This window comes from Pteropus medius, unplaced genomic scaffold (assembly GCF_902729225.1).
Source record: "Pteropus medius unplaced genomic scaffold, Ma_sr-lr_union100, whole genome shotgun sequence".
NCBI lineage: Eukaryota > Metazoa > Chordata > Mammalia > Chiroptera > Pteropodidae > Pteropus > Pteropus medius.
Genome location: NW_024356249.1, coordinates 2,334,758 through 2,347,076, shown reverse-complemented (window position 1 = coordinate 2,347,076; position 12,319 = coordinate 2,334,758). Strand labels below are relative to the sequence as shown.

The 12,319-nt window shown below is 41.0% G+C and overlaps 1 protein-coding gene across 1 annotated transcript in view; it reads right to left on the bottom strand.

The window, feature by feature from the left end:
* Positions 1–12,319, bottom strand: part of PARP12 (poly(ADP-ribose) polymerase family member 12) — a 34,401-nt gene that overhangs the window by 4,064 nt on the left and 18,018 nt on the right. Inside the window, exons 6-9 of the mRNA XM_039860820.1 lie at positions 10,155–10,350; positions 7,377–7,518; positions 4,470–4,566; positions 1,281–1,356 (exon numbers count right to left, since the gene is read on the bottom strand). Coding sequence (XP_039716754.1) covers positions 1,281–1,356; positions 4,470–4,566; positions 7,377–7,518; positions 10,155–10,350 — 511 coding nt within the window. The remainder of the gene's footprint in view (positions 1–1,280; positions 1,357–4,469; positions 4,567–7,376; positions 7,519–10,154; positions 10,351–12,319) is intronic.

Here is a 12,319-nt window from a genome sequence, read left to right as displayed (position 1 = left end):
CTGCACTTGCAGCTTAAACTCTAACCATCCTCCCTGGTCCCAGTTCCACGAGGCCTGATCCAGTGATAGCCTATCTGGAGATCTCTGGGGAGTCCCTCTACACCACCCCCTCCCCCACCCCAAGGGCAGCCCTATAACCACCACCTCACCCCCAAAATTCCTAAATGATCAGGGCTGGGCATGGATGTCCACAGGTCTCCTGAAAGGCAAGTCCTGACTCTGGTTTCCCTGCTCCCACCTCACTGGAAGCCACCAAACTACTCTTCTTGGAGTACGGAACCAACCCTGCCCCTGCCAGACCAGAGATTGTCAAAGGCTCCCACACCCGTCATGGCCGCTGCTCGGCCCCAGGACCAAGGTGCTCACAGCATAGCCTTGACCTCCTTCCTGCCCCCCACATCTATGTATACCTCCATCTAAGACACGCCTGACACCCCGTGTCCTGAACTGGGTGCTTCCCATTCAGTTCCCCTAAACTTTTACATTCTTCTCCCACCTCCGCCTGTACAAGCACCAGTCACCATTTAGATGTGGACCCTGTGATGCCTTCCCTGATCCCCTCAATATGGCTGCCTCGTCCTCTGACACTTGAGTGCTGCTGTCAATTCGCCCAGCCCTTCGCACGTCTTGCCTGTGCTGTTGGTGCCTGTGTGAACTTTGTACAAATCAACGAGATGAGTCCTCCCAGGGCAGTGACTGTTATATTGTAAAAGCTGATTTGTGCAGTGCTTGGCAGCAGGCCAGCCATCAGAGGCCAGTCCAAGTGCCCCACATGGATGGGGCAGCATCAGACACTGGCCTGAGCAATCTACTGAACTCAGCGCAGCTCCTATTATCTGGCGGACCCTGCATGAGCTGCTGAATTGACTGTTCCTTCTCTGGTCTTCTACTATCTACCACCTTCCAACAGCAACTTCTCCTCTAGATGTCCTTCATCGTACTCAAACTGTCCCCTGGTTTCGTTTCTTCTTCTAATATTTACTGGCTGAGCCCTGCTCTTAAGCTCTTTATTTCTGCTCTTTCTAGAAAATTTCCAGCTCCATCCTCCATCCACAATATATCCTTTCCCCTCAGGGCCACAGCTACCTCGTGGATGATCTCCAGCTCTAAAATCCCCAAGACCTGAGCGGGGGGAACCACATACACCTCTGCCCTGCCCCTCTCACAAGCCCTGGCCTCTCAGCTTCTTCGCAGTGGAACAAACAGGACAGTTGCTCATATTCACCTATCTCTAAGAACCTATCTCTCTTCCCCAGCCCAAGCCAGCACAAGTCCCATACCTTAAAGCCGAGGTCTGGCAGAGCCGAGGGGTCCCAATGGTCTGGGATGCTCTTTGGGCCTGGAAACGTGACACTGCTACAAAATGTAAACAGAAACACTAAGACATTTAGTTTTCAGATGCAAGCAGACTATCACAGGTAGCCAAAACCACCAGTCTCGAGTCTCAGCATCTCATTTTGTAAAAGCGGAGGGGAAAAGCAGCACATAAGCATACTATCCACCTTCTGAGAGCACTTTTGTTCTTTGCCTAAGTGGCCCAAACTGAAACAATCAGGCCTGAGGAATCCATTTCTCGCCTGTATCCCAACTCCTGCACATAAGGAAGAGAGCATATGATTAAAGCGGTACCCACAAACCCTTCCCATGATTTTGAAATTCAAAGAGTTCTGAAACTTTTAAGACCCCTGAAATTTTTATTAAAGAGCTCTGAATGATTACTAAAAATAGCCTCAATGAAGTGTAAATGGCATATAAAGGCATTTTTTAAAAACATAAAATTGATGTCAAAACTCAATTTGACAGTAGAAATTTTACTTGAACTGCTATGAGGCTACTTGTAGTCTCTACATATCCTTTTTAAACTGACTATGCATATTTTTTTTTACTACAGAAATATTAATGACAGTGTTTTATGATCTAAAAATAAAAATAAATAAAATCTGAGTTTTGAAAGACATGTATAACCCAAAGGGTTTAGGAACAAGGACTGGGAAACTAATTCTAAATCATTGCTATTCAGCTTCAGAATGCTCTGTTCTTCCTACAATAGGTCTACCTTCTGTTTCTGCTGGCATGAAACCTTCATTCTGAGCCTCAAAGAACTCCCACAAATAACAATCCTAGGAAAATGGCACCGTTTAAAAATAACTAAGCAAGATCCCGCAAGCAAGAATCAGCCAGAAACAGACCCACGGAGACTTATGTTGCTGAAATTATCAGGCACAGTACTAAGACAACTATTCTTTCTATGTTTCTTAAAGAAATAAAAGACAAACTAAAAACACATGCAAGAACAGGACCTAGAAGATCTGAGAAAGGACCAAACAGAACTTTTAGAAATAAAAAATGCAATCCTTGATAGAAGTTCAATGGACAGGTGTACTAGCAGATGAGACGACCTGAAGTGAGAATGAGTAAGCCAAAAGATATGAGAAATGAAATTCTCCGGAATGTGGCCCAGAGCAATAAGGAGATGAAAAATATAGGGAAGAAGGTGAGACGTAGAAAAGAGAGAGAAAGCCTGAATCTAGCCAAAGAGAGGAGAGAGAACCGGGTGGGGGCAATCTTCAAGGAGAATTAATGAGATTCACCAACTCACAAGTTTAAGAAGCCCAAAGAATCTGCAACAGGATAATTAAAAATACAAACCCTGACATGCCATAGGGAGAGTTCATAACACCAAGACAAACAAAAAAGTAGCCAGAGGAGGAAAAAGGGGATTTAGGCAAAGAAGTGCCAGTTTGACTGACAGCTGATTCCTTAAAAGCGGCAATGGAAACAAGAGGACAGTGAGTGATATCAATGTTCTTCTAAGAGAAAACAACTACAATCGAAAATTCCATACCCAGTGAAAATATCATTCGAGACTGAGGGCAAAATAAAGACATATTCAAACAAACAAAACACAATTTCCCAACATCTTAATCTAAGGAAATTTAAAAAGACAAAGAAATTTGTAAAATGTGAGTAAATTTAATGAAACATTCATAGTATTAAATAACAGTGCCTTATGAAGTTAAAAAATTTTGTTAGAGGAAGGTAAATGGAATAATGTACATGAAGGTCCTAATATCAGCTGGTAGGAGGGCAAAGATATTGACCAACCGACTTATACCTAAGAACACATGTAATTTCTAGTGGGGCCTAAAAAAACAAAAACAGTAAGTAGTGGGGGAAAACGAAATGACAAAAGTATCCAAAAGAAGATAATCAAAGAAAAAATATGACCCAATCATATGGAAGGGTAGTAAGGAACTAAACCAGACACCTGATATGTAAATGCCATTATGAACTTCCATTAAATGCCTATATTATAATTTCTAAATATGGAGACCATATTCTGTGACCCTGTTAACTGTGTAAACAGAAAAGTAGCTTCTGAAAGTGACCCACCCTAAGAATTCCAGTTGGCCATGGAGGCCCGAGCAGACTTGCCTGCTGGAACTACGACGGCCAGCTGCGGTCACACAGGTTAGAGGGAAGAGCCATGCACTTCACTGCAGTAACACATGAGACTCTCAGGGTTACGGAGGAGGTAGATCCTGAACCACTCAAATCTTAGTCTGAATTTGACCAAAATAATCACTTTTATTTCTGATGTGTGACATCTGTGTGTGGACCCCTGAAGACTAAGTCAGAGTGACAACAAAAGAGATCTAGTCTCTTTTTTCCAGAAAGACGACAGATTTTTCCAAACTGTGCCTAGGGTAGACTCTGGAGAAGGAAAGAATTTTAGTTAAGCAAAATTCTAAATCCAGAAGCAATACACAGAAGAGACTGATATACTTAAATAAAATAAAAAATAAAAAAAAGAAATAAATATTTCTGCCTGGCAAAATATTTCATAAATAAAGTCAAAAGACAAATCAAGAGAAAATATTTGTAACTTTTATAACCAAGGGCTGATCTCTCTCATAAATAAAAGGCTCTTACATTTAGGAAAAATACCAAAAGGCTGATAGAAAAATAGATAAAGACAAATAGTCTACAGAAAAAGAAAGGCAAATGGCCCTTATATGTTAGGAAAAAACAGTAAGCCTAACTTACAAGAGAAAGCAAATTAAAATACACTGACACACTCTTTCCCGCCTATGAGAATGGTAACATTCTAAGACCTTGATGACGTGCTCTGTTGGCAAGGCTGAGGGAAGCTGGCGCCTCATGCATTCTGGGGTAAGCGCATAATGGTTCGACCCATGAAGAAGAACGTGCATGGACCTTCTAGGACTCTAACCTGATGACTCACCTCCACAAATATGAAACACCATGTACACTAGATTACCCTTTGTGGAGTTATATTTATAACAGCAAAAGACTGAAAAGATCAAAGGCCAGGCACAGAAAGTGCTGAGGCATTCAGTTACACGGCCAGTAAACCGCCTTAATGCTTTCGCTAAAGGAGGTTTTCTGTACTCAGCACAGTATGCCCTGATACACGCCAAGTACCAAGTTCCCCAAATGCCACGTACCAGGTTTGCTTCACCTTCACATCCTGAGGAGACACGTATCTGGGTCTCCGACAAACCTTTCTGGTTGTGCCATAGAGTAGGTTTTTCTGAATGAAGGCTGAAAAAAAAATTTACATACATATATATGTGTATATATATATACACATATACACACACACACACACACAGAGCAGAAGATGGTCATGTTTTATAAACATATCAAATGGGTTGGAAAGCTAATCCAAACATGTAAAGCCCAGAATCAGCCTGTTAAAAGTCAGGCAGTTTTGACTCATTTCAAATATTCATAAAGAAATAGGAAGCCTTAGGAGACTGGGTTTAATGAATAGATGAATGATTAGTAATTGACATATCAATTACACATGAGTGCTTTTAAATTGTTCCTTCCAATCTTGTTTAAACTATTATTTTGCTTAGCAATTTTTCCCAGTCTGGATACAAAAAAAGCTTCATCCCAGCCTGAGACCAAATTAGAGATCTTGAACCAGTGGGATTTAGAATATAATAATTTTACTCTTATGACTTTATTTTAAGGAAACACTCTATAGCAGTATTTCTTAACCATTTTTAAACCTGTACCATCTTTAATAAACACATTTCTTGCCCCATTCCCACCCCCAAGATCCTCAGATTCATCTTGAGGGTGGAAGGGACACTGCCCCTTGAGTCAAAAAACCACCAATACCTACAAGTTAGATTACATGTCTCCACTCATCAAGAAAATCCTGTCAAGTCTTACTTTCTGCATTTAAGAATACAAAAATAATTGTTTTCATTTAAAAAACATTTCAATATTAATTTTCAGATGTCTTTAACTTACCTTACTACATTTGAGGTGTGTGTTCCCTGTGCTACAGCCCAGGTGGTTGTCAAAATCAGGCACTCCTGGGGGGTCCCCTACATTTTAATCAGGAGCCCATGATCCAGACCCAGCTACCACAACCCCTTCTGTTACCCACCAGTCAATCTTCCATCAATACTCTGCTAGCTAATTAGCATACTGCATGGGTTTTTATTGGCCTGTTGACTGACATTATGATGACTTTCAAATGGGCTTTCACTGGTAAAATTAAGTTATTCAAGACATGTGGACTGGATAAATATATGTGAGACCCATTCTCTACCATCCCATGGACAGGGTAAAGAAAGGCATTTTCCTTAATTTACCCTTAAAGAGGCTTAGTCTCTAAGCAAGCCCTAACCTTGGGGATTCTGCCTGACTGATGCCAGCTAACAGATGTCAGAATTCGGTCTCTGGCATCTTGGCATTTACCTTGAGTGACTCTTTTGAGACAAGAGGCAAAGCTGAGTCTTCCCCGATCCTACAGAACAAGTGTCTGGCCTGCGGTATGTTTCCTAGGTGTACTTTCTAATAAATATCTAATTAATAAATGTGAGTGGCAGATATAGGTCTGAGATTTACTTTCACTGTATCTAGTAGTGAGGTGGTGAGGAGAGAAATTAACTCACTTCAAACTTTTTCTGTGACTACTGTCAGCTACCAACAAAAAAAGAATTGTGCCCACTCAGGCGAGCCTAGGTCAGTCTGCAGTAAGCATGCTTTCTCCTAGTTTGTAGTCAATTGCATGCGTGTGCTCGTCTCTACCTCCACGTGACTCTCTGTTCTGTCCTCTGAGGGTGCTGCCTAGTAGGGTTGAGAGTGATCAAGGCTGCAGCTGACATTTTCAATTTCTTTGAAATTCTCCAAATATTTGAACAAATATTTTAAACTGTTGTCAGCAGCAGTCAGATGAGTGCTAGTTATATAGACGTGATCATCAGGGCAGTCCTGACTTGTTATTTTGTATATTTAATTGTCCCCTTTATTGCACTGTGTTTATCAGATTGGACTGCAAACCACCTCACATGTGACTGCTGCTTTCCAGCAGAGTCTGGTAAGCAGTTCTCACTGAAGAGCAGAGGAAACATTTAGGATCCCTGAAAGGGCCTATGGAGGCAGCAGCTATTCTACCTTGAGTAAAACCACAACTGCTACAAAACCACAAGCAACAACTAGCTAAAAGCATGCAGTAAGAGTGGATTTAGGGTAATTCACTAAAGACACTTTATTGCCCTCCACAGAGAATGAAGGTCCATAAAAATAGGGAAAACAGTAAACTGCGTTTAAAGGAAGCCCCACTCAACTCCCTTTAAAAATGCTAAACATTCAGAAGGATTGAGATGTGAATTTAAAGGCAAAACTAAATTGAACAATGCTGGACGGATAAATTCATGAGGAAATGGCCTAAAAAGTTACAGAAAAACTAAAACTTAAAAAAAAATTCTCACAATAGGCCACTGGAAAGCTAAAAGGTGTCTGGTCTGCTTCTGGCTGTCAAGGCAACTGGGACAAGTCACTTAAGGCCCAGTTTCAGGACACCACGAGCACACAAAAATCTGCTTCCCAGTGACTTTTAAACAAAGTACACGTCTACCACGTTTGTTAACCTGGCAGCCCCTCCATGCCGAAGGCGCCTAGAGAACAGAAGATATTAACATTACCACACCAGGGAGTACGAGGCAAAGCCGCGCAGCAGAACCACTGTGACACCTGTCAAGGACTAAGGTTAATCCTCAGACACAGAGGAACTTGACCATGGCCAACAGGACAATTGCCACTGCGCACATGGCAGCTTTTCCCTCCACACTTTGGGCTCCTGTTCCCTCCTCGGGGTCATCTCTCTTCATCTCCCAAGGCAGTCCTCCTCAAGCCCACTGGGTGGGCATCATCTGTTTACAGGTCTGTCTCCCCTTCCAGATAGGCAGCACGTCAGGAGATGAGACCACCCTTTCTTTTCTTTCCTGGCCCTCAATGTGTACACAGAGCTCTTCCAAGGTTAATGTGGAAATGGCACAACCAACAGATGGCCAGGCCCTGCTGGGTGCGGGCGGTGGGTCAGGAAGTACCTTTGAAGTCTAACTTGTATTTGTGCTTTCCAGCCTCGAACTTCATTATGGCTGCCTGGGCATCAGACCCTGAGGCACAGTACGCCAGGTAGGCCTTCTCCAAATCGCTGCTGCTGACAGTGGTCACGGGGTGCTCCATGCCCTGTAAGAGAAAATACCAGATAATTCTTGAAGGCAAGAACTTAAGATGATGAAGACACACTGGGTGCTATCCTCACCATGCCCACAACGGTACTCATGTCATGGAGGAGGCAGAGGACAGAGCAGGGTGGCAGGAGAGGGAGGCACTGAATAGAAGCCAATACAACTGCCTCTTAAAAGCTGCCTGGGAAAACAGAAGATCGTAAACATGGATGTTGCTAAATCAGGATACCTGCGATGGGAGAAAGGGAAGAGAGGGCATTCAACTGCTCATAATGGATGACACAAGCATTCAAATGAAGGTGAAACACCGACAGTGAATCTCGACTGCTACCAGACTCGATGGCCTGAGCAACACGGCCCCTTCTCCATCTAGTCTTGTTCCTGCCATGCTCTAATCAGAGGGCAGTCTTCATTTTCTTTTTCTGGTCCCTTAGAAAACTTTTCTATTTTTCCAATTATCCATTCCGATCCATCTTCCTCATTCCAATGACCTACTGGATAGCTGATGTTTTAGGATGGACTGACCATGAATTCTGGCCCCAACCTGTTTACTCTATAACCTTGGCAACTTATTTTAATCTCTCTGAATGTCAATTATCTCAATTTTATAACAGGTAATAGTATTTAAATCATACTCATACTGTTATACAATAGTTGCCATCCTCATACTATCCTCAAAGGGTTGGAAAATAATTAAAACGAGGCATGCAGAGCACTTAGCACAGTGCCCAAAATAAAAAGCAAAAATGCTGCAGAAATATCAGGTGGGTGTTTGGACACACAAGTCTGACATTCAAAGATGAATCTGGTCTGGAGACAGAGATAGAGAGCTCACTTGAGGTGGCCACCACTGTTGGAAGAATCGGTGTGATCACCCAGTGCAAACACACCAGTGGGAAGAATGGGGGTGTGGGCTGGACCCCAGGAAACCACAACATTCACTAAGGGGAGTGGAAAAGCAGCCCATGAAGGGCACAGGATAGAAGCAAGAACGCCAGGAGAGTGAGGAGCGAGTGGGCAGGAAGCTGGGCGAAGGCTGGAAATGCCATGGGACTTGGCACCTGAGCCCTCCGCTGGGGTCTACGGAACTGTGAGGCCTATGCCTGACTGGGTCCCACTTCCTGCAGGTGCTCCAGGAATAGTGACCAGATGAACAAGTAATGGTAACGGAAGTCAGATTGTGGTGAGTAGAGGAATAAATGTGGAGGGCAGGGGGGTCCTTTCCTTCCAAGCAGATAGATAGGGTGGTTCAGGTAGAAGAAGATGAAAGTAACTGTGGGGCTTTTAGAGCAAGGCAAAGGCAATCATAGGAAAGGGGAAAAATAGAAAAGGTAAACTAACATGAGAAGCCTGTTGAGAATAATCCAAAAAGGATACTGGTTGGGATAATGCATCCTGGAGCCGAACGCCTCAGGGATGGCAAGTTTAATGCAGAAAGCTTCAGTGGGCCAAGTACAGTAATTCGTTTACATACAAGATTAGGTTATGGGTTGAATTGTGTTCCCTCCCCAAAAGACCTATTGAAGTCCTAACACCCAGTACCTCAAAATGTAACCTTATTTGGAAATAGGGTCAATGTAGATATAATTAATGTAATTAGTTAGGATGGGCATCTAATCCAACATGACTGATGTTCTTATAAGAGGATGGCCATGTGAAGACACACAAAGGAAGAACACTATGTGATGATGAAAGCTGACTAGAGTGATGTGTCTGTCTACACACCAAGGAACACCAAAAATCACCAGTAAAACACCAGAAGCTCGAAAAGGCAAGGAAGAATTCCCTACAGGTTTCAGAGGGAGCATGACCCTGACTACACCTTGATTTCAATTTCTAGCCTCCAGAAACATGAGACAATAAATCACTGTTGTTCTAAGCCACCCAGTTTGTGATACTTAGTCATGGCAGCCTTAGGAAATGAATGCAAGTGGAAGCAATTTGGATCTAAAATTTGGGAGTACATGTTGAGCTCAGGCATTAAAAAACTTAGCTTTTCTGAGAAGAGAAAACTACCTTGAACTGGCAATTAGCAGAAAACTAAAACAGAAATATAAATATGGGGTGACACCAGAAGTATGTGGGAAAAGAAGGGCTAGAATGGACAAGTCACCCTACGAGATGGTCCCGCTGATGGGATAAAATAAGACCATGCAGCCAAATGTCACTGAGTCCCCACGCATGCATCTATACCAGCATATGGTGTGTCACTCATACCTGTAGAGTCATCCCCAGAACAGAATGCCAGCTTTGAAAAGCCTTGAATTTTATCTGCAGCTACACAAACATTCCTGCACACACAGGCATTCACTCCAGAGTTACCTGCTCAACAGTAAGAGAAGCATCCTCCTATCTCATTTAACAAAACCAATGAAGAAACATGATCTCCAACTTTTAATCATTCTGATCTCATGAGAGCCAACGGATATCTAATTGTTCAAAGATGGAAGCTCAGAAAAATGAATTCCAAATTAGCAAGATCTGTATAATTCCCCCCAAAGCGGTGAGTAGGGACATCTGGAGATCTTTAGCTCTATCACTGACCCCCAGAACAATCTTTGGGCACATATTAGAAGGGCTCTTCGATATGGAGGCTCAGGAGGGAATCACTGGCCCTCTTTCCATCACACTTACTTGTCTTCCATACTCCTGCCAAGAACCAAATTCATCAATCCAGTACCACACCCACTCGGTGGTGAGAATGTAGTGTGGAGGTTTGGTGACTGAGGAAGCCGTGGAGAGGCGGCGAGCCCGGGCAGTGCCAAACGTCATGGAGTCGAAGTTCAGATAATCAAAGTGAAAATCACCGACTGACTCAGCGCATAGGATCCTGCAAAAGAATGTAAGTGGTACATGAAAATTTCACCAGCCAAATGAACACAGGCCCCTCAGCTTCCACCCATGGTCTTCTAAATGCTCAGCTGGTAGATATAAACGTGAGATGCACATTAAAAAATTAAAGATCCCAAGACCAGCAGGGAGGACTGCTTTTTAAGATCAGTTTTGCTGTGCGAAATAATAAAATCGAGGTGACATAGAAAACTCATTATCATGACATTCCTTTCACTACGCAGAAAGTGCTAGTTAAAATACATTTTTTAAATGCACTACTGAGCTGGAAAGAAAGGAAATCCTTAGAAAACAAAATAATAATAGTTAACATATGTTAAATGTTTATTGTGAGAGTGCGGCCCTGATGACACCTTGATTTTGGATTTCTAGCCTCCAGAACTGTTAGAGAATAAATTTCTATTGTTTAAAGTCACCAACCAAGGTTGTGGTAATCAGTTATGGCAGCCCTAGGAAACTTCTATACCTATATTCAGACTTATAGCTGTCTTCTAAATAGAAGCAATGGAAGCTAGAGAACAGTGGAATAATCTCTGAAGAGTTGGAAAAAAAATACCCAATAAAACTCTTTGAAGAATGAGGATGAAATAAAGATACCTTCAGACAAACAAAAAACATTTGCCACTAGACTCTCACTAAAACAATTTCTAGGAGATGAAGTTAAGGAAGGAACATGATCCATGAGGAAATGTATGGCAAAGGATGGTGAGCACAAAACAAAACGATAAATACGGAAGTTAAAGCAAATACTGACTACATAATATAATGCTAATTTCTAACTTCTGGGATTAAGAACAGAACAGAAGCAACACTTACATAGCACATTTTATACACCTGACACTGTTCTGAGTGTTTTACATATATTAATTCCTTTAATTTTCAAAATAATCCTTTGATGTAGGAACTATTATTTTATCTATTTGACATATGAAAAAATTGAGGCATAGGAAAGTTAAGTAATTTGCCCAAATTCATTTAAGTAGTAAATGAGTTTGAATGGAACTAGTAAGAATTCAACTGTTCATAATTCTTTAATAGTTCAAGAGAATGATTAAAAGTATAAATTAGCTTAAATTGCTAAAGTTTGTTACATTAAAGAGCTTATTTAGATTTCCAGAGTAACCACTAAGAGAATAAGATATTCAGGTCATAGCTCCCAAACTAGCAGATAAGGGGGAAAAAAATCAAATGAGAAAAAAATGTAAGAGAAGACCAAAAAGACAAAAGAAATATAGAAAAAGCAGGTCAAATAGCAAAAATCAAGATGGACAATAAAAATCAATTCAAATGTATAAGTAATCATAATACAAAATAATTAAAAAACAAAGATTGACAAACAAGAAAAATATCCAGTTCTATGTTTACAGGTAGTATAAAGGACAAAATATAAAATATGAGGACAAAAAACTTTGAAAGTAAAAAAAAAAAAAATAGTGAACAGTAACTAAAAGAAAGTTGGCATAGTTATATTAACATCAAACAAAACAGACTGAAGGTAAAAATCATTACTAGAAATTAAAAGCATCCACTTTACATTGCTAACAGGCTCAAATTATTAAGATAAAAAATTTTTAACTTGTATATGCTTTATAACAGTTTAACATGTAAAACAAAAATTGATGGAATTATAAGGAAAAATTGACAAATTCAGTGTTAACATATTTCTGTATGTTAACCGATAAAAGCAGCAAAGAAATCAATAAAGATATAGAAGATTTGAACCACATAATTAACATACTTCATCTAACACTGCATCCAAAAGATCTTTAGCATACATAGAACTTTTACTAAATCCGATCATGTACTACACCATAAAGCAAGTCTCAACAAAATTCAAACTATCTGTTATTACATGGTCTATACTTTAACAACAATGCAGTTCATTTGTAATTAAACAAAATTTAAAATACATTTAAAAATAAACCATGGGTCATCTAATATATGAGATC